Source organism: Manduca sexta, chromosome 22 (genome assembly GCF_014839805.1).
Source record: "Manduca sexta isolate Smith_Timp_Sample1 chromosome 22, JHU_Msex_v1.0, whole genome shotgun sequence".
NCBI classification, from domain to species: domain Eukaryota; kingdom Metazoa; phylum Arthropoda; class Insecta; order Lepidoptera; family Sphingidae; genus Manduca; species Manduca sexta.
The window spans coordinates 6,074,358-6,097,502 of record NC_051136.1 but is presented as its reverse complement, the minus strand read 5'-3'; the positions used below and the strand labels follow the sequence as shown (position 1 = coordinate 6,097,502).

At 32.2% G+C, this 23,145-nt stretch overlaps 3 protein-coding genes and 1 long non-coding RNA gene across 6 annotated transcripts; 2 read left to right on the top strand and 2 right to left on the bottom strand.

The window, feature by feature from the left end:
• The first annotated feature begins 337 nt into the window (after positions 1–337).
• On the top strand, positions 338–3,555 carry LOC115443969. Its single transcript, XM_030169586.2, has 4 exons — positions 338–517; positions 1,274–1,414; positions 1,765–1,918; positions 2,352–3,555. Exons 1-4 carry the CDS (start codon positions 469–471, stop codon positions 2,482–2,484), a joined length of 477 nt encoding a protein of 158 aa, XP_030025446.2. The 5' UTR covers positions 338–468; the 3' UTR covers positions 2,485–3,555.
• A 395-nt stretch (positions 3,556–3,950) lies between these two features.
• LOC115443980 lies at positions 3,951–6,466 on the bottom strand. The gene is made up of 4 exons (XM_030169597.2): positions 5,325–6,466; positions 5,177–5,254; positions 4,738–4,891; positions 3,951–4,155 (listed from the first exon to the last, which is right to left on the bottom strand). The coding sequence occupies exons 1-4, from the start codon at positions 6,165–6,167 to the stop codon at positions 3,992–3,994; spliced, it is 1,239 nt and encodes a 412-aa protein (XP_030025457.2). The 5' UTR covers positions 6,168–6,466; the 3' UTR covers positions 3,951–3,991.
• LOC115443981 lies at positions 5,830–13,159 on the top strand. Its single transcript, XR_005112809.1, has 4 exons — positions 5,830–5,885; positions 11,277–11,354; positions 12,149–12,302; positions 12,712–13,159. It is a non-coding gene; the product is annotated as an uncharacterized LOC115443981 (long non-coding RNA).
• Positions 13,160–14,486: 1,327 nt separating this feature from the next.
• On the bottom strand, positions 14,487–22,814 carry LOC115443944 (NADH-cytochrome b5 reductase 2). 3 transcript variants are annotated; one of them, XM_030169556.2, is made up of 6 exons: positions 22,609–22,814; positions 20,245–20,464; positions 19,023–19,141; positions 18,100–18,304; positions 16,384–16,578; positions 14,487–15,307 (listed from the first exon to the last, which is right to left on the bottom strand). In XM_030169556.2, the coding sequence occupies exons 1-6, from the start codon at positions 22,633–22,635 to the stop codon at positions 15,135–15,137; spliced, it is 939 nt and encodes a 312-aa protein (XP_030025416.2). In that variant the 5' UTR covers positions 22,636–22,814; the 3' UTR covers positions 14,487–15,134. The 3 variants fall into 3 exon arrangements, with proteins under 3 accessions (XP_030025416.2, XP_030025417.2, XP_030025415.2); XM_030169557.2 differs by lacking the exon at positions 22,609–22,814 and adding an exon at positions 22,407–22,526; XM_030169555.2 differs by lacking the exon at positions 22,609–22,814 and adding an exon at positions 22,104–22,281.
• Positions 22,815–23,145: the final 331 nt, after the last annotated feature.

Sequence of the window (23,145 nt, the reverse complement as noted above, 5' to 3'; positions counted from 1 at the left end):
AATAATTATTATCTAATTATTTTAAAATCAAAATAATATTTGAATTTACAGATTACAGAACGAATGTGGTTTTCGAACGATAAATTTTATTTTGACTTCGACGTTGCTTGGGTTTGGGTTGCCAGAATAAATAATAGGGTATTGAAAAGACAAATTTAATGGCATATTTATAAGAGAGTATTGAAAAATGTTATAAACTACAAACCATCAACGAATGTATGAAGATATAATGTGCTCGTACTACTGAGTACTAATTTCAAATTCGTTTTGATAGTACATTTTACATAAATATTATCTTTTTATATAACTGAGTATTTGGCGTACTTTTTAAAGAATTTATACTGGCAATACTACACTTTCCGCCGTTTAGGTACTTGACGACTTTGCTTTGAAAACATTGAAAACACTTCAAGTTAATTTATTGAACATTTGTGTAGTGGTTTATTTGATACTTGTTTTTTTTTTACAATGTATTACAAATTGGTGGTGTTAACTTTATTATCGATGTTTAGTAAAGGTAAGTAAACTCTCGTCTATCTTACGTTTTGTTATGGGTGTGGTTAATAGGGTTATTATTTAACGGTTCCATTGTTTGTACAATACTTTTATATCTATCTATTGTAGCGATATGTAGACCATTGTGAATTGCACATACATTCAATACTACAATACAACATGAATGCCTTCATTTTATTGTACTTCCATTTTGTAATACTGGATGGTTTCAAACTTGTAGCAGTTCCTTCACCGCATCTAAATACAAAGATTATTTGTCCTAGAATAACAATAAAAATAAATACCACTTTTAATAAAGTCAACTAGAAGATAATGAAAGTTATTTTCTGTTCACTACCAGTCAATAACTGGGAATATCCCATAATCTTTTTATTATTCCAAAGTGTCTTCGGTTTTAATAGTCCAAAGTTTGAAGGGACAGTAGCCTAATTGGGAGTCAAAAGGACTGCTGAGACGAATGTACGCAGGTCCGAAACCTTAAGATATGCACCTCTGACTTATCCAAAAAGTTATGTGTGTATTCTTTATAAATTCATTTGCTTTATCGGTGAAGGAAAACATCCTGAGGAAACCTGCATACCTGAGAAGTTCTCTGTATGAGTTTCAAAGATATGTGAAGTCTGCCCACCCACACTAGGCCATTGTAGTGAACTAAGGCCTCAAACCCTCTTAGTAGAGGAGGCATGCATGTGTGTGACTGTAAAGATATAATTTAAACAACAAGCTGATTACTATTATGCTTTTAAAATATTTACAGGTCTTGCAATATGGTGTTACCAATGTACGTCAGCAACTCCTGGTTGCATGGAACCATTCAATTGGCGCGGTATTGGGTACCTCGGAAACCCTTGCCCTGACAGTGAAGATATTTGTGTAAAACTCATTGAGAGGAAAGGAGGTATGATAATATATCATTTTAATATTGGTGTATTTGGAGGAGCTATGAGACTACCAGATTCAAGAGAGATTAATAGATAGCAATGGATGATAGGCTGTATTTGATTTCTTGAATAGATTTTATGCAGTAACTATAGATTAATATTTGCTTTTCCATCAGCCCTAGCTTTCTCTAATGTGAGGTTGATCAGATTTTATTTTACATTTTAAAGCGATTTGAAAAAATTATATTACATTGTGTATTACAAAGTTCTGGTATTGCATTCATGTGAAAAATATTTGTTTTACACAAGACCTTACTGTATGCAAGTGTTTTCAATTTAAAAAGATGTAATATTTTTAAATACCCAGCACAAGAAGTGATCACAAGAGATTGCCTGAGCAACTTTAAGGCGTTCAGAACTGACATACCAGCTGACACTTATGAGGGATGCCGCACTGCTGCGAAAGATCTGAACCTAGGACATTACGTTAACAACTCTATCAAGGAACTGGACATTAAACGGTAATTATAAGTATATAATTTTTGCACTCACATCTTTTATTCTCAAAGGGGTGGGCATAACTAGTGTCACTTTTTGCCTTGTGTATTCTGTCCTAGATGTGATAGTTGGTGAAACTACTACCATTTTGGGTACAAATTTCAGACTCTGGGCTGAGTTGAAAGAAACCAGTATTACTTATGGGCCAAGAACTCCATAAAAGCCCTTGCACTTCTTTACACCTACGCCATAGGCCTTGGTCTTATTAATTTATATCATTTTGTAGCATTATTCTGTACATGTTTCATTAACAAAAGCAGAAATGTTTTGTTACAATTTTGGACAAACTACACATGTTAAAAACCCATACAAAATCTTGCCTGACCTGAGAATTAAATGCAATAGAAAATATTGTTGTTTGTCGTAACTCTGATATATTAAAATATATTTTTACAGAGATTGGTACGATGAAACAATTTGGTGTTTCTGCTTCCTGGATCATCGTTGCAATGGCGCCTCAACAACATACATATCAATATCATTATTAGTAATATCTAGTGTTGTGTTGTTTCATAAGATAATTTTCTGATATTGTCCAACAATTGGAGTTTTTTCATGACATTCCAGATACTAATATACAATGAGGAAAACATGCAATGCAATCAAATGTTACAATTATATTTGTTTTACTTGACACATCTAGGATTGTAATATTTAAATACATCTCTACAATTACATTATAAATATTGGATAAATTAATAAGTACCTGAGAATGTGACACAAGTTCCACCATATTTTTTATTTCCAATAATAATTATATATGATTTTTGTAATGTATTTGGATCAGCCTTCCATTTTTTTTTAATAGTATATATAGGTAAATCAATGTCTTAGTTATGGTGCCTCAGGCAACAAAGTAAAGTCATTGATCAACTCAAGTGCCTTCAAACGAAATAAAAAAAAAGTATGAAAGTATTTACAATTAATTGAATTAATTTATACACTTAAAGTTATTTTGGGAAAAAATCTGGGTCAATTAGAACAGCAGAGCGGGCCACATGAAAAAGCTCCGCATGCTGCAGGTTGATTATAGCTGATCTAGATGCTTTCTCAAGTTATAGTTTGAACATGCTTTAAAGGGAGATGGATGTGAATTTTTTTACTCCACTTTATATCACATTATTTAAGGTTTTTATATACATTTTCTTCCGTTTGTACAGTGCAATTTAAGCAACCATATTCATAGTGAGATATTTGTAAGATAAAGAAATATCAGAATTATAAGAATACATATATTATGGTAACAGAAATTTCCGTCCATTAGTTTAAGTTTAAATGTGTAAATGTATATACTGTTTCAGAATTGCAATATTTATAATATTTGTATTAAGTACCACTTTTTGAATCTCGCAGACATGAGACTTATTATGTATGTATGTTATCAAAATAACTGAGATATTGTGAATGTATTTTTTATTAATAATTTTTATGTGATCTAATTATGTATGAAGGCTAAAAACACATCAATATTATGAGCTTTAGTATAGTCAGTAAATTATAATCATCGCATCAAATAATTCAGTTAGCATAATATAAGTTCTAATTGTATGACAAATAAAGATTATTCAAATGACAAGTGTAATAAATTTATTTTAATATACATATTTTAAGTTATTTGTGTCGCCAAGTGTTTTGAGTTCGCATGTATTTTTACATGTAGAAAGGAGGTTTCTCCTCACCCATCACGAAGTATAAAGCTATGTTTAGACTAGTAAGTTTTTCTAACAAACAATCTAACAATTTATTGCGCAAGCACTTTGAGATGTGTACACTAACGGCAATATTTTAATCGCTTACATTTGCCGCGTGTCCTGAAGCTTCAAAATTTTCAGAAACTTATCGTGAATGTTTACGTGGTTAAAATTGCTTGCGGAAGTCGACTTCTGCAAGTTTTGTTGCTAAGCTAAGCCTGGCTTTATAGAAAAATTAATATGCATAGCATCTGCTATATCTACAGGTATCTTAGTGTAATGAAAGTGTAGCTTCCTGGTTGAAATTAAAAAAAAACAGCTTTTGAATGTAATGTAATAACATGATTAAAGGAAAGCAAACTGCAATAAAGTGACAATAAGAGTTGTAACCAAATTTATCATTTTTAAAAATATACTCGCATCCATGTACCACATGTCGTATACGGAGAAGCTCGGTGGAGATTCTTCAATCATTTTTAACATACGTTTCGCTTTCTCTCGTAACGGCCCTATAACAAATATAAGACTCAAATCAACATATCCTTTATAGATTCAAATTTATTAATTACTGAAATCAATGCTTTACACGTGGAAGACATAAATAAGCAACTCTTTCAAATTCTTGATTTACGTGTAGATTTTGCACCATAGGGAGAAAAAATGTATTTTGGTCTGGCTTAGTTGTATTACCTGCATGGGCGCCGGCAGGGGATGCAAGTAGCTATTTGAATTTGAAAAAAAATAAATAAAGATATTACCTATGTAGAATAGTGCGTAGGTGCAGGTGCACCTCCCTTAAACTACTGTTGGCGGCGCCCATGATTGCATCCATAGTACGAATGCCGCTTGAAGTCTCGGGTTTGAATGCCGAGTGATATCGAGTTTTTTGCTTAGTATCAGCCCAGAGTCGAATTTGTAGCGGTAGGCTCGTTCCCTATCACATTATGGGACGGAACGAGAAAAGTGGGTGCTCTGATTGAACTTCTGCCTATCCCTTAGGAGATTAAGGCGATTCGTGTTTGTATCGGTCAGTTTTAGTTATTCCTACACCAAACTACTACTACTTGTTATGTTAGGATTAAAATTGTTACCTTCTTGGTATTGCCTCAGCATACTGATAGACAAACGCTTAGTCCTTTTCACTTCTCGATAAAACAGTTCGTAGCGTACGCTTAAAACCAATGCCACCAAATAGTTGATTACCGAAAACATAACGACGGTAATTATTTCGGCTAACTTCAAGAGCTAAAAATTTATAAAATAATGTATATTTTCATCAAATCTATCGTCAAATAAAATAAAATTATTATTATTATTAAATCTATATTGACTATTTAATGTCTTTGTATATTGAATATTAACTTGTGCAACTTAGAGCTTAGAGGCGGTGCACAAGAGGTGTGTTACTAGTTACTACCTACCACTTATGTTTTTAATTAACTTATCTCTTAGTAAAATGACTTTCCTACTTCCATAAATAAAATATTTGAAAGTAAAAAGTGTAACACATTTACATCTTATAATACTTACATTGTTTTGTACGCCAGTTAGAACAAATTCAAATGTTATCAAACTCAGAATAACTATTTTAAAACAAAACACGCAAACCTGCAAAAAAGGTTCAAATGAATATTTTTAATTTGTTGACATACAGTTTTAAGTATGAGGGAATATTTACCTGAAATTTGTAGATTTCTCGGAACTTCTTAAAGCCGTCAAATATAGCTTTCAAGTAATTCTCTGTGTCATTTAGTGCAAAGTCATGTGTCTTCGCAGTCGTATAACGTATCCAACGTTTCAAAGCAGTTACGGTTAAATATATTTTAGGACGCTTTTTAGATTTATTTGGGTTTAAATGGTTACACATTATACAATTTACTATATTTAAACGTATAATAAAATGAGCGACAAAATTTGAACAATTCCCTATTTCTAACATTAACGTTAATTGACTATTTACTAAGCTGCTATAAGACCAATTTATAAGCCCGCCTTTATAAATTGCGTAAAATAAGTATCCAAATAGCCCCACAACGAAATAAATTAATGATACATTATTAATTTTGCGTAATGTAGTCCAAATAGTGCCCTTATGTTCGATTTTCATAAGGCGGTCCATGTTCTGGAGATGGATAAAGAACTCGATATTCGCGTCGCTGTTTAAAAATCTTACTTGAATCATATTGCAAATGTACGTGATTAAATCAACTAAGAACACGGCTGTAATTAAGTAGTAAAGGTAAGAAGTTTTTCCGTATTTCCATGAATAGTCATTGAGGATGACTGCATATAAAGTTATTGTAATAATAATACATAAAATAGTGTATATTTTTTGGAATATTGTTGGTGATGTTAGGAACCTGTCCTTGTTATACACACGACATGAGCCCAGAGCCATCTGAATGTATATTAATAATTTAAAAGATTTTACAAAATCTTCTTCTAAAATGTCTTTTGAAACATATTCACATTTCTTATTTCTTGTGTCAGTATGTTTTTTCATATTTTTTTGATAATTCATATTAAAGCGATGGATTGACAAATATTAAAATATTATTGGTTTATTATTCTACTTTAACAATTAATGACGTTCACAAATCCAATTTTAGTTTAAAGAACTGCTAGTTGTAGCAGTACTACCGTATAACTTGCTGTGACGGCGAATAAATTAAGTGGCAATGTAATACCAAAAGTGTAAATATCGTAGATTGACATACAACGTTTTGCATCTAGCAGTAATATAATTTGTTTAGCATTTCTCCGCGATTTGCCTGCCGACAAAAATGTTATTATTGGAGATTCCATAAATTAACCCTAATAAGCTTCAAGCATTAAGTATTAGTTGAAGGGTCAAAATTAATTATTAAGTAAGTACCTAATGTTTTACGCTTGTACAAAGTGTTAATACAAAATTAAATTCATCAGTGTAAGATTACTAGGTATTACCATACCAAGTGTAACGTTACCAATGACAAGTGCCTAAAGTAAATGCCAAACTAGAAATCTTGGAAGAATCTCCTGTCTTCACAAAAAAGCGACGAACAAATTGACTAGGTTTTTTTTTCGTTAGTTGATATTACGCAATTACATTAATTATGAAATGGTCATTTTTTAAATTGTACTTGTCAAAGTAAATTTACGGGTATTAGAAAATATTTTCCGTTCATTAGTGTGAGAGCTTTCCAATTTTTATAAGTAGGTAAAGCTATTCTGGTGTATGGGTAAATATAATTTCCCTAAAAGCAATTTACGTTACATTTTAATTTATTTGTAGGTAACATACTAATATTATAAATGTGAAAGTAATAGTTACCTACACGTTCACACCTACTGAACTTATATTCATAAAATTTGGCAGGGAATAAGTTTGAACTATAATTATACTATATGGTAACTTATAAACGTAATTTTATTTATAGCTGAATATTATTTGTTTTATGAGTAAGTTTATATCGATTGATATAAATTAATACTAAGCATATTATATTGAAGTGAAAAACTAAAACTAGGTCGGAGCTTTAGTTGAACATACCAAATTGTAAAATGGAAAATGTGTCAATACTTGTTTTTGTTTGTATAAAAATATTAAGCTTTTAATACTCATTTAATTTATTGGCTTTAATTAGGGAGACCCTTATATAACGAAAAAGTTTGCGAGAACTGACTTTAAATTTATTCTGATTGGTTCCTTTTTTTAGATAGATCGAAAAATCGATTGGGATCGAAATAACGGGAAAACGATTCTTCCTCTGCGAGATTTGAATCGACTTTAGTTATTGCTGTGACCGCAAAGGTATGCGGGTTTCGAATACAAACACCCGCGCATTTTGTTCATCAAAGCATAATACTAATAAGCTTTTACTAACTACTAACCATCTTCCAATGATGCCATAAAGTTTACGCAAAGTTTTCTTAATTTATTTAAGTTTGATGTCAAAGCTTGGGCCATGAGACACAAAGTCAGCATCACAATTATCATGGACAATAACACAGATGCGATGCAAATGAAAACACGGATGTCTCCAATACCCTGAAAATAATATTGTTAAGTATTAGATGTAAACTATAATAAATATCTATATACAGGTTGTTCCGTAAATAATGGATGAAACGTAAAGGGAGATTCTACACGTCTTTCTTTATCCATTAAGTATTTACGGGACGCCCTGTATTTTTGTATTTACATGGTAACAGTTATAGTTCGAAGATTTAAAAGAAATTTATGTATTTATACATTTAAAGTAAAAAAAGTTTTATGGGAAGTTTAATGTATCAAGAATAAGGGCGCTTTCAAATTAGCAGCGAGACAAAAGCGCTGTGGTCGCGCGTCTTTTTTATATGGATTTACCACAGTGGCGAAAGGTGAAATTTTCCGAAAGGTAACCCGATATAATATATAAATACTAATAAGCATGAATATGGTCTGCAAATCATTCTAATGATAGTTATTTTCTATATAAATTCTACGAAAAGGGAAGCCGAGAGGAATCGGGTTATATGGACACTTCGCTACTGATTTACGAAGTCGCGCGACCGCGGCGTTGCAGTCACGCGGCTAATTAAAGGCGCCCTAAATTTTTTACTCATGGTTTGCGGTTTTCTTTCGGCTATTAGGTACTTACATTTATCTACTTTGAACTTTAGGTATAATGTGCCTACTACATTTCTAAAGCCCAATGATACAGGCACATATTTGTTATTCAGAAAAAGAACTATTAAATACCTGTTGTTTTAAAGATGATATTAGATTTTGCACCGCGATTAGATTGCAAACCATAACCTGATATACAAATGAGAACACCTGAAAACAATGAAACGTTAAATCCTCAATTTACTTTTGTGTATAAGAGACCTAGTGCTTGTAGTATAGAAGTTATATGAAGAAGCATAGTTAATAAGCAGGTACCTAGCAGTAAGCATTTAGTTATCGCGCAAATAATAGTTTTTCACATTTAATGTGACGTCATCTTCTCACTGGCAATGAGGTACTTTCGCATATTATATACTTAGGTACTGGGCATTCTGAACTAAGGCGAGGTTTTGCGGCAAATCTTTGCGAAGGCTTTTTACCCGAGTGCCAATGAAGGGTAATGTTTTGTCTTTGTGTTCCTTTCAAGCACGAGGTCACGTAACCCCTTGTTGGCCTGCCACTGCATACGTAGCATATTTATAGACAGTAAGAAAAAAAAAACACACATGTCCAACAATACATCAACTTACTGTGTATTCAAAAAGATTCATGAAGTCGGCAAATGCATCCAAAATACGTTGCGTACCAAGCATAACTTCGTCAGGCACTTTCTCCTTAGTGACAAATGCAGTTCTAGCAAAAAGTACTCTATTAATCTTACGAGTCATTTTGTATCGGCTAGTTTCGCTCGGTGACAATATTTTGTTTATGTATTCTATACGAATAACTAATAAATACATGATCAAAAATACCAACGTCATCTCTATATATATTGCTAAATTGGATATTATTGCTACTGTGATAGGTATGCAAAAATATTTCATTATTTTCATGTTGAACACAATTAGCCAAAGTGCGCTCCATACAATCGCGAAAATGATGATTCCAGTTGAGAAGAATAATAAATGTTTATTAGCATTTTGAAATTTTATTTTTAATGCATGGTCGATTTTTTGCAATTTTACATATAGCTGACTGTTTAAATTTCCATTTGTAAAATTATTTTTCCATGCTATTATCGCGTTGGTTACACCGTTTACCACAATGCCCAATTTAATCGAAGAAAAAAATTGACGGTCTGCTGAACTTTCATAATTTAACACGGAGACTAAGATGCACATTATATTTATAATCCATATGATACTGGCTATAAATTGGCTGTATGATGACGGTGCGGTTACGAACTTGTGTTTGAGCTCCATCCGAAGCGTGCCAAATACACGTTGCATCAGGAAAATTGGTTTAAAAATGTTTATAAAATCATCTTCAAGAATATCTTCTGATATATTTTCAAATTTTTTTGTATTAGTCATGGTTGGTTGCGTCCTTAAAGCTCTTGTGGTAATGGTCAATAAACGGCGTAGCTTTCTTATCTACAGTTAATAAATTGAAGTATTCCCTGGAGTGATACTGATTATTGAATTAAAATGTACCTATGCTCGTTTCTCATCAAGCATTCATGAATCCAGGATGATAGGTTTTTAAATTTTATATTTTTAAATGCAAGTTTTATGATTGAATAATAATTTATCAGAATTTTATGATATTTTTAATGAAACTAATAAGTACAGTCAGAAAACCATATCGATTTGTGCTCGGGACATCTTAAAAACCAGATGACTTAGATTAGAACTGTTTAAAGATACAAAATATGAAGTATATTTTGGTAATGATTAGGGTGAGAACTCGTATAGTGACTTTTCATAAGATATGTATTGCTAAAGTACAAATGTGGTTGAAACATACGTATAGGACCACTCTATTTTGATCGCTTAGCTTTCCATGATTTGTATAATAAGCCATCCACATCTGTAGTTTAGCACCATAGCATACATCTGGTGGAAAGGCACCTTTAGTTAGAAATATTAATTTCCTAAATATTTTTGATTGTAACTGCAATTAGAATGAAATTAAGCGTAATAACGCTATGGCTGGAATTTTAGGCAATTACAATAACAACAATTAAGGAACTGCCTTTTAAATTAAATTTTATTTCCGCTCAGTGAATTTATCTTCTCCTAAGAGAGTTACAACTAAAAAGTATTAATCATATTAAAAATGATAAATGCCGAAAATGAATTACACGAAAATATCTTGAATACATTGTCACATACATATAAAATACAACGAATTTTGGGCTCAGCGCGGATTAAAATAATAAATAGATCTGTTTTTCCAAACACAATATGGGAAAAATTATATACCTTGTTTTGGTTAAGCGCTGCAACTGTGTCGATTGTTTACTACGAAGTATATTATTACATGAGATATTATCCTTTAAATTTTGTCTTATACGTCGCGTGTGCTGTGGGTATTCTCTCGCAATATATCATTTACGTAATAAATGTTGTGTATGATAAAATGTTATACAGACCTGGCGATGCAGAAATATATTTTTTAATCCAAAAAGTAAATCAAGAACTTATGTTACATCGGTGCACGTACTTGACAAAGTCGCACGTGAGGCTAAATTATATATTTTTAACATTGGTAAACGTTCCCTTTCTTACTGGCTATTGTATTCATGTGTTTTACAGCGTTGAAAAACCATTATACGTTTTATTCCTTGGTTTCCAACTTCTAGTTATATATATGGATATATTTATAATTGGATTTTTTATTATATTCTTAAGTATGCAACTAGGCTTTTTAAATGATTTACTAATTAAATATATCGCGAAAACAATACCGTATTCTACTAAATCAGGAATTTCCCGTAACCAAATTTTAAAATTTCTATTGAAAAGAGCCGCCATTGAGTATAAGACGAAATGTAAAAATCCACCTAAATTCGAACAGTACTTTGATATCGTTAGATATATTTTAAAATGTTATAAAATTGTCAACGAGGTTTACAGTCTATCTGTAAGTACCTACCATAATATTCAAAACATTTTAACCTATTCTTTAGTTAAGTGTGTGTGTACCTTTTATTTTTAGGTGTTTACGCTTGCAGCGATAGTTTCAATATGGACTTATATAATTATTGGAACTTCGATTATAGCATTTCGCACACAGGTGAGCGAATTGTTCGATAAATAGTTATACGGGAACCGCTCTTTTATAGGCCGATTAGTCTTCTTAGTCGCATCCGATTCGGCCTCTTATAGGCCGATTAGTCTTTTTAGTCGCATCTGATCTGCCCTTTTATAGGCCGATTAATTTTCATAGCCGTATCCGATCCGTCCTTCTATAGGTCGATTAGTCTTCTTAGTCGCAACCGACCCGGTCTATTATAGGCCGATTAATCTTCTTAGTCGCATCCAATCCACCTTCCTATAGGCCGATAAGGCTCCTTAGTACCTTAGGGAAACTTTTTGAGCGAATCGTCCTCGACCGTCTCAAAATAGTAGTTCATCTACACCATCTGCTTCCTCCGGAGTAGTTTGGTTTCAGCACTTCCGCCCGCGTGAAAATATTTTTCCGGGCTCAAACTCCTGCTTTCTATTTTTCCATGATAAGAAGTGGCTTATACATTCAGAAGTAATGTAGCTTCTACCAGTGAAAAAAAAAGGTTTAGTAGCTCTTGAGATTAGCTATAATCAATTCTGCAGCTTTATGTATAAGGATTATTCGCCTTATAAGCGGAACTACACTGACACAAACAGGCTCCACGACTTATTAGTCGTGTCATATTTATGATTACAATCTAATAAGAGTGTCATGAACGAAAAAAAAGTGTTATAAAAATGTATGACTGTAGGATATAATATACTTACGAGCTAAAATTATTATTATTTATAACTATAAGTAATCAAATATTTAATTATTAATATGTATAATGTTTAACATGATTATCGTTTTCTTTTCAGCTATATTCCCTAATAAGCACGATTACTGTGGCAATGTGGGCCGGTTTCCACTTCATCCAGCTGGCAGTATTGTCTATAATGAACGATACATTTATGAAAGAAGTCAAGAATACAAAACTGCTTTGTATACGCATCTTGTCATACAGTTTCGATGGTAAGGACGGGCCTCTATATCTGTTATTTGATCTTCCGTTTTGGTATGAAACGATTTATAATTCTTAAAAACTTTAGTGACGGAGTTTGTCCTCGTTGTCGACAAACAAGTTTGTCATTATAAATCAAAATTAAAATCCTGAGTTTTTTTGCAATTTAACCTTTATATAATCATTCTTACTAATATAAATGCAAAAGTTTGTGCCAATGTTTGGATGTTAGAGGTAAATCACGAAGTATTTAAACGGATTTGGATGTAATTTGGCACGCGGGTAGATCATGTCTTGGATTAACGCATACTTTTTATTTCGGTAAATTGCTCCCATGGGAATATGCAACCAACGAGTATATGTAATGACATTATTTGACCTATTATATGATTCTTATAACGAAGTTCGTTTTTTTTTCAGATGCAGTAATGAAGATAGCGAGCAAAATTCTTCGAGAGTTCAAATATTCACCGCCGACATTTTCTGTCTACGGCATATTTATCTTAGATACAAGAATTACACTGCACTTGTTGAGCCTTGTTACAGCCAATATAATGATTGTAATACAGTTTTCGTACTAATTAACCACCGATGCTTACATCTAGATACTAGACCTTTTGTCCTTAAACTTATATTTTATTTTTAATATAAGTACTATTTCGCAAAATTTATCAAGCATAATTCTAATTTCTTTTTCCCTTTTATTAATTCGATAAAATGAGAATTTTTTTTCGGGTATAACGGTAAACTATTGGTATATACGTAACCTATAGTTTATTATGTAGTATAGAAATATTTATAAAGAAGTCGAGGGTAGTGCGACCCGCCTGTTCTCGATCTACCGTTTTAATAAAAATCAGTCTCGTTTTCCTTGAGTTTCATTGCGCTTCGTCCCACACAATATCTTGTGAAGATATTATATTCACCAACCATGTATATAAATATTTTTCTACTGACATACGACACTAAATTTGAAGCTGCAAATCACAGGTTCAGGACCACGCTTATATTATAAGATTGAGATTGGAATATAACACGCACAATGTCATATTATTTTAATAGGGTACCGGACCCATTTTTGTTCTTTACTATTATCAAATATTTACATAATATAAATTATAACACAGAAAGAATTATTAAAATCCGGTAAAAAATCAACAAGTTATAAGTCTTTGAATTTCGGTGGAAAGGGTAATTTACAAGAAACAGAAAAGAGACAAAATACCCACATGTGACGTCATCGGGAATTACGACGCGTGCTAAAGAAAGAGATGAAGCGATATCCCCACATCGCGCCCACTTCTGTACATTACAATATTTTAAATATGAATTGCTCGCTCATTTTTTCAGTTTTCGCAGGAGTGCTTCATTTTCGTATTATTAACCATTACATATAGAATAATGTACAAAATCAAGCATAGGCCGGTCCCCTATTGTCATTGTCGCGTTTTGTTATATTAGCCACGTTCGAGAAGTAGCACTCTCTTTGAATTTTGGTTATATTTCACATAACTGATATCGATTGCAATGTTTTAAAAAATAAATAAGATACAGACGCGTATTATTTTGTATATAATATATTCAAAACCTTTGTAATATATTTGTACAATATTGTTTAGAATAAACAGTGTCAACAAATAATAAAAACGTTTATAAAAAGCTCTCATAAACATTATAAATATAAAATATCCCTATAATATCTACAATTTGCAACGTTGGACATTTACCTTAGTTTCAGTTTTAAATAAATGGAAAAAAAAACTTAGGTTCGAAAAATTTACAAATGCATCATGATCCGGGTAAAAAGCATTTTAAAAACCTGTGTTTAGGATAATGAACACAAAATTAAAGTATCTACATACATCTACTACTATTTCAATTATTTACGAAGGTGATTAAAAACCTGGAACTGATTCATTTATCCACAATTTTCAATGAACGATCTCAATAGTTTTTTTCGATCGATCTCAAAAATAGACCAATCAGAACAAAGATTTTTTGACACTTATAGAAATGAGTCATTTAGATTGGTTAATTGTCTGAATTGGATTAAAGATTAAGATTGGGATCATTTATTGAAAACGGCTGTATAACAACAAGAAAAATCAAACGGGTTTATCTTAACATTGTGTTACTAAATGACATCACATACTCCTCCTTACCTATGCTAACGCTGTCAAGATAATAATCGATGAACAACGAACATTTAAAAAAAAAATCTCGTCTCTAATTTTTTGATATTTTGATCACTTGTTTTTACTACGAACATGGTGTGTGCGTGGCGGGTATTTTAATATATTTCAATATTTTTAATGATGTACTGACGATTATTGTGACTTGTAAAATTTTACAATTAAGATGAGTAGTTGGTGGTGTGGTTTCATTTAGTAAAGCAACGTCGAGGTGACCTTATATAGCTAGTCACAATTTTGTTCCCATGATAGTTTCAGACAGAAAAATATACAGTCAAATACATATGCACATATTTTAACATTTATTCATCAAAACTACAACAAACAATGGTAAGGTACCTTTGTTCTACACTATTATAAATATAATTATCTAAAAGAGTTATGAACATAATGGATAACTTAGTCAACTGATTAAAAAAAAAACAAATATTTTCTATTTATATGTATTAATGACCTAGGAAACAACTTACTTGGCAAGCTCCATTAGTAGCAATGCCAACCATGACTTCGATTCACGAAGCACTGCATAACGCACACATCGATCTCACACTGAACTGTTAAATCTTATAACCAACACTATCAAATCCAACGTAAATCGAAGCTATACCACTATGTACTCAAACTACTATTTGATAATTTACCTATATGGAACTAATACGCGAAACGTAGTTCAGGTTTATAATTAAGTTTGTCGAGGGCCGGGGTGCAAGCGAAGTTGATCATGGGCGGCGGCCCACACATGAGCACAATGACGTCATCTGCAGGCGGGAATAGATGGTCACGAATCATCTCGTCGTTAATGAAGCCACTGCTGAATTTCCATCCTAGAAGATAAAAAAAATACTATGTAGTTAATCATATTTTTTCAGATTATAGCTAGAGGAATAAATTGGTATTCGCGGGTTCCTGTTTAATCAGGGGATATGTGTGTGTCTTCTTTTTTTTATACATTGAAATTTAAGGCTATCAATATGAGCGCTGAGACAGGGGTGCAAGGGGGCGCTTGCACACACTGACAAGATTTTTTTTGTTATTAAGTCATGGAGTTAATTTGTGAAAATGCGAGCTATCGACCACAGAGGTTATATTATGGTCAAACATATTCGAATACCCTCACACTTTATATTAGATGTCAATGATATTATGTACCTAGTATAGTTTGCAGCACATGGACTTCTCTAAAAGTAAACCAGGCAGCGCCCATCAACATTAAAGTTGTGATATTGAGATAGACCGCGGAATTATTTAGAAATGGCGAACTACAAATATGTATAGAGGATGTTGCAGAAGGGTATCAAATAACTCGACACATTTTTTTTTGAGCACCATGGTTATCACGTGGGTGCCCTGCTAACGGTGTATAAGCGATCCCCCGGCTTAGCAACCATGTTACTCTTTTAGGAATGGGGGAGTGGATCTATGGGATGGGGTGGGAAACTCGATATATTGTATAATAAGTTTGTGCATTAGATTCCATAAACAGGAGAACAGTGATAAGCATATCTTGGCAGAAAATGTAGTAGATAAGAAGATGATATAATATTGAATTAAATTATTTAAAACGTAAAGAATTTCGTCATTAAAGATAAGATAATTTAGGAATAACTGTACTTCTGAGTAGCATAGGTATTGGGTAACGGTAGAACATCAATGTAAAATTTGAAATAATAACCGCTAGTTATATTTATTGATAAATCGGGCGTTAGTTGCATAATAAAGTACATTTTTTATAGATATCTATGAAATAAATTTTAATCAAATGATCAGTGAAACTGCATGCATACAACTGATATTTTCAAATATATATGATATGATTGATAATATAATATCGGTTAAATTGATTTGATTGATTTTATTTAACCCCATCTAGTTATTAAAAATACTTTTATACAATACGTACCTTCAGTCGGCCTGTCGACAGTATACCACAATTTGAACTGTGCTGGGCGTTCACTCTGGTACTTCTCCAACTCGTTCCTTAGCAATATATCATCTTCGGTTTGATTGGCGAACAATAATCTCATTTCTGTGGAGTCGTTGGCATCACTGCATATGTGTCGGATGAGTTGAAGCATTGGAGCGATGCCAGTGCCACCTGTCGACGGATTATAAGAAAATTAAAGGTGATTAGTGTTGGGTGGAATGCCCTATTACTCTGCCAACAGATTTGGATCGTTGCAGGTATTGTAGAGCTATTAATATTAATATCAGAGTAATGGTAGTTATAAGTCGGTGTTGTATTTATGACTTAAACCCATGAACATAAATACTGATATTGAATAAGTTTTACGTAATCTCACCATGAATGCCAGTAATGAGGACATGAATAAATTACTTTTGATTTCTTATGTATACGCGAATGTTAGACATTTAAATTAAACTATTTTACGGACTTCATCGCGGTTGGCTGCAGTCTTCGAAACGGGAGAAAAGTAAAATATTAAAACCGCGATAAAATCCGTAAAATAGTTTAATTTAAATTACCTTTGTTAACAGAATGGTTTAATATTTTTATATAAATCTTGGAGTGATAACTGAATTTGCTTCACTATCGTTAATATAATTTTATCGCCGACATTCCATCAGGAAAAAATATTATCTATTTTGATAACTATGTATTTGAGGTATCTAATAGCCTAAAAGTGATAAATGATAACCGTTATTATTTAATTGAAATCTCGATAAGTATGTTATAACAATTACATTATGTTAAAATAAATTATGTTTACGCGAATGTTAGATTTGGAAATAAAACTTTTTTCCGATTTAATCACGGTTTTTATATTATAATTTTCTCTCGACGTTTCAAAGACTGCAGCCTTCGTGGCCATGGGGGTATTGAGGTGTTGGTCAATTCATTTCAATTACGTCAATATTTAGATATACGCTAGATAACAATGTTAAAAATGTCAAATAAATTATTAATATTTAAAATATTTTTATATCACTACATAGTATAAAACAAAGTCGCTTTCTCTGTCCCTATGTGTGCTTAAATCTTTAAAACTACGCAACGAATTTTGATGCGGTTTTTTTAAAATAGATAGAGTGATTTAAGAGGAAGGTTTATATGTATGATAATAACATCCATTAAATAGTCAGCATTGCACCTGTGCGAAGCCGGGGCGGGTCGCTAGTTTAAAATAAAACAATATTTAACACGGCCAACCACTTTTTAACCTCAATTATTCTTAAATTTAGGCAGTATACTCACAACTCCTTTGGCATTATGACTGTGGTGGTAGTAATCAAATACCATCAGATGAATATATTGTGTAACCACAGTAAAAAAAAAACATACTATATAGTAGATTAAACCCGCCATTATGGCACAAAATACGTAAGCGGCGGCGCGTGTAATAATCGCCCACGTATCAGGTATCAGTCTTTGTTTATCGGATTCAGACTGGCATATTTGTGTTGACTCGCGAGGATAGATAGTCGACATAATTGTGTTGATCTTTTCTCAGTAGGGCTTCAGTTAAAAGGAAGATCTGAAGCCTAATAAGGCTTCAGATCTTCCGATCTTCAGACAGAATACTGTGTCAGATGCAGTAGAGCGACTTTGCCGTGCAAAAAATACGGGATTTGGTATATTTGCCGATAAAAATCTTACCTGCAATCATGTTTAGTTTTTTAACTACAACTTTTGTTGGCGGGTCTTTCCTGAGTTTCTTGATGAGGAATGTTCCATTGCCAACATACTGCAGTCTACCAGAGGGGCCTCGCACGTCAATTGTGTCATTCAGTTTCATGTTATTCAAGTATTGAGACAGTTTACCACCATCGGGGAATTTGGGGTGGACATTTTTGAAATATACCTGGAAAATGTAATGGATATTACAATAAATGGCTATTTTCGATATCCATTTGCGGATGTAGTATTATAATAATATATAACTTTAGCCAAGGCCATCACTATGCTAATTTATCATAATCTCTATGAATAAGAATTGCGTACCTACCGTTATACATTTACATAATACCATTATGTAAATATAAGTTCACGTATTTATCGTCAGAGGGGTAGCCGGTACTAATGTACTCATAGCTGTACGAACTTATCTCACTCATACGATTTGATAGGTAGCGTATGCATCGGCAAAATCCTACTTCGAGGAGCTGACGTATATATATTTATTTATTGCTTTGAATAACGAGACGAGCTTGTCGTTCGCCTGATGGTAAGCTATACGACCGTCCATAAACAATAGAAACACCATCCAACACCTTGAATTACAAAGTATTGTTTGGTATTCCACTGCGCTCGCCATCCTGAGACATGAGATGTTAAATCTCATTATGTCCAGTTACACTGGCTACAATGTCCTTCTAACCGGAACAGTGACTACACACTGCTATTTGGCGGCAGAAATAGACATTGCGGTGGTACCTACCCAGGCGGACTCTCACATATGAGAGACCTACCACTAGTACATGTTGTTCAAATACACAAATGTTTACCCGCCTCGAGACTCAATCTCTAAAGTTCTCGTTCAGATTACAAATACGCACATAAGACAATCTGAACAAACTGACCTTAATCACTAACTCAACATAACCCTTCTCCTCATCGCTCGACACTGGGGTGTACGCTCTGATCACAAGGTCATCATCGATTTTTGCTGACAAATGGATGTGCTGGCCAATTGGTAACCCTGAAAAAAAATATCACAACACAAATGTACAAGTCATTGATATAATTGCGTAATCGCATCAAGAATTTTTTAAAGAAAAACAATATATACTATGAGTTGGCAGTTTGTACCGGTTCAGATTAGATTCAAATCTATGACTCAAGTAATATTATCGGGAAAAACCTAAGAATAATAATACTATAGTAACAGTTGTAAAAATAAAGAAATATTTCAATAATCGTGTTTTGTATATCTTCCAAAAAAAGCTCTTCAGAGATTGACTTGGTAAGATCATGTGTTAATTATTACCGCCATATCAATTATTTATTTGATAACAGGCCGGCATAATTGTGTCGACTGGCAAGGCGTAATCACCTCTGGTCAGTCCACGCTCTATCTAGACCTTACTCCACTAACCATCAGGTGCAGTGAGCTAAATTTGCCATTAAAAAAATACAGGTTTTGGTATATCAATGAGATAATATTATACAGTACAAGCATTATAATGCAACAAAAAAAACTTGTCAAGGTAAACTGTTTTTACACAATAAAGGCTTGAAGGTTTTCAAGGGAAGTGCTAGTTACATCAATAAAATTACAACAAATTTAATTGAATTAAGTATATCTCATATTCACATCTACCAATTTAGATTTTTTTAATTCATGAGTGATTTTTTTAATGAGTTCGAATGAATAAAACTGCCTCAGAAATAAATCATTTTAAATTCTTCAATGTAATAAAAATCTTCTGTACATAAAGTGTTGTTATTTACTTATAAATATAAGTTGCATTATCTCTCATAAGCTATATAATATTTAACTAGTTTTAGAATATAATTTTATAGACATATTAGCCTACTAATAGTAACTAGAAATATATTACAATTATAATAACTACTAAAAGAAATAACTACCAAAATCAGAAACAAAACTGTTTATATATCCTTTCACTATACCCACATTAGTGAAATATTAAGTTTATAAGCCAAACATTATATTATAAACATAAAAAAAATTATAAAAAATGTATTATTCATAGTGATTATGTAGACAATGTATATATTATGAATTTTACACAAATAGGTATTAAGTTATAAATTATTTTGCTTAGATTGTTTACTTACCAAGAATATGATCAGGTGAAGGAAGCCCAAATCTAAAGCGTCTTGTGTCATGGCTGATTTCTTCTCTATCTATAAGTGGTAATGCATATTTGACATTAGGATCAACTAATGTAATTGGATTCTTTTTGCTTTCCTTTTTCGATTTTTTGCCCCATAAGCAATTGGCAAGGACTGTTACTAAAACCACAGCCGAACCAACACCAAGCACTATGGGCAATACCTACAAAGAAAAGAAAGTCATATTACATATATTTATGATTGAGAATCAGTTTTTTACTGATGTATGTCCTGATGAATATAGAAGGCTAGTCATTCATGTATTATTTGTTTTTTTTTTATTTTTTGAGGAAGGTAAAGGTGCTGTGTGTCACCAGAAATGTTAAGTGTTCATCACAGTTGAGGAAAATAAACATTGTGAAAGAAAAATTATGTTCCTTCTAGTAATTTAAAATGGTATATAGATTGCTCAAACTGGAAATGTATAGGGTCCCTGACTACTTAATGTGGCAATTATTAATAAGTACTTCATTTGTTTCAAATATTAGATTAAAGAGTTTTATTATCTGATGTTTTCAAAATCTGCACATTACATAGCTATTAAACTTTAGTGTCTTACGGTCTCACAGTCTGGCTAATTGTTTTGTTATTACTTTAAATTAAATTGCTAATGTTCCGTGACCTTCACAATTGCTCCATAGTTGCAGATTTGTGAGTTTTATTTTTAGGATTACTGGCAGAATGTATTTTAGAGCATACATTGTTATCCTTTTCAAAGTAAAACTTGGACTAATGTGGAGAGCTGTTGGTGTAAGGTGTTTTCATTAAAATTCAGCAAATTTTTATATATTTATGTTAGTTAAATATTTATCTATTTATTAAATTACATGAGATCAGCACAGTGGTAAGGTGTTGAACTTAAACCTGAGCTAGGGTCTGCCCCATTAAATTTTTCCTCATTGCTTCTCAATATTTATGTGTAATCTCTGCATGAATCATTAGGACTTTAAACTAAAGCATTGTTCAATTATGGCCAAATAAAAACTGAAAACATGATTACCATTCTATACCAGTTTCCGTCAAAGAAATATGGATAAGGAACTCTAGTGTTTTTTATTTCAAACCTGTTTAAAATAATACCGGTGGATATTGTAATCTATATTTGCAAGATTTTTGTTGATTATAGCAGCTAGTTTAATTATTCTCAGATGTATTATGCTTTCTATAAAAAAATACTCAATATGTATTTATTGTTAATACCTAGGTACTTACTTAGTCTGCATTTTATAAGGATGTGTCAATTGACAAAGGTCAAAAAGCTAAGCTAAATTATTCATTGCATTTTAAAAGGTGGGAGTGGGGTAAAAGTTTAACAAGTTACCATGCTACTACAACTCATAATCTACATAATACTTTTTAGTCTCGAAATTGCAATAAGTAAGTACTTTAAGTAAGTTTTCATTACTTAGCACATTTAAGGTTATGTCGTAATTACTTCTATGTAGGTATTTGGTTATATAAAGATAGGATATTTATTATAAAGTTATGGACAAACTGATACGTACTGGATTTTAAAGTTTTTAATACAGAATAAGTACTTGTCTAGAAAGATATTTCTAATTGGTTAAATATTTAACATAATAGAAATTTGTTTTTATAACTTGTTAAAGGACACAGTGATTTTGGAGTTCTTTTTTCAATAGTTTGTACTAGATTACTTAAGTTTCTGAATTATTCTAAGCATTATTTGTAGAACTTTTTAGCTCTGGATACTTAGGTATCTATCTATTTTACTTCTGACAAAGATAAAGTTCCTTTTTGTGAATATAAAGAATGATAAGTACACACAAAGTTATACATACAGCTGTATTTTCGAAAAAGTCTGTCACAGCCACTTGTAAGTTACTCATGTCTGACACTTATGAAACTACACTGTCGAGTGTGAAACAATTAACTTGTAAATTCACATTAACTAGGCGCCGGTAAATTCGGCCGACTGGTGAGAATTGTCAATGTCAAATGTACTGCCTGCGATGTATGTAAGTGACCCTTGTTCAACTTTGTTATCAAATACCTACTTCGTTATTTATTACGCAAAGAAATAATACGATATCAGATGACAGATTGATTATTAATTGTTGTTTCAGAATTTGTTACATACTAACCGCAGCTTCTGTTTCACTCATGTTTTTCGTTCCACACGTTTGCACTCACTATACCTTTATAACTTAATAATCAATTATTACTAAGCACATCACCTATCAAATACTATCAATACGATTTCATATCAAAATGATAAGAAAAAAGAAATAATCGCGAAATAACCTCTCAGATACGTTCAGTAGGTAGATTATTGTGTAAACTTACCAATTTAGAATTCACTGTAAGAACCATTTTTTCTTCACAAAATCCAGAGCAGAAAGAGATCACAAATCAGAGTAAACATCAATGAAACAGCTGGATACTTGCGTAATAAACAAAATTCCGTAACACCGTGCGCGTTGCCTTCAGACTTACTGGCGAAACGTAGTGGTTATATTCATTTCGCGGGCGAATGGCGTCAGCTGTTGGGAGCGGGAAAAATTTATTTTAGCTGATAGCTCCAGTTCAGTTGTACCTGTGACGTACTGCCTACACAAATATGTATTGCACCTTTCGTAGTTTAGGAAGATGCCAATGAAATTATATAATAATAAAATTAAACATTAAAAATATAAAATAAGTATGTAGGCTATTTCTTTCCGTTATCCGACTGTACTTATAGCTTATATTCTGCTCTCAATATTTTGTCCACCAGTGAAAACTACATGAAAATCCCTTTAGTAGTAGGTTTCGATTCAGTTATATGGGCTAACAAACAAACAGGAAATAATTATAAAAATCGCTGATTTATATTCTATTATT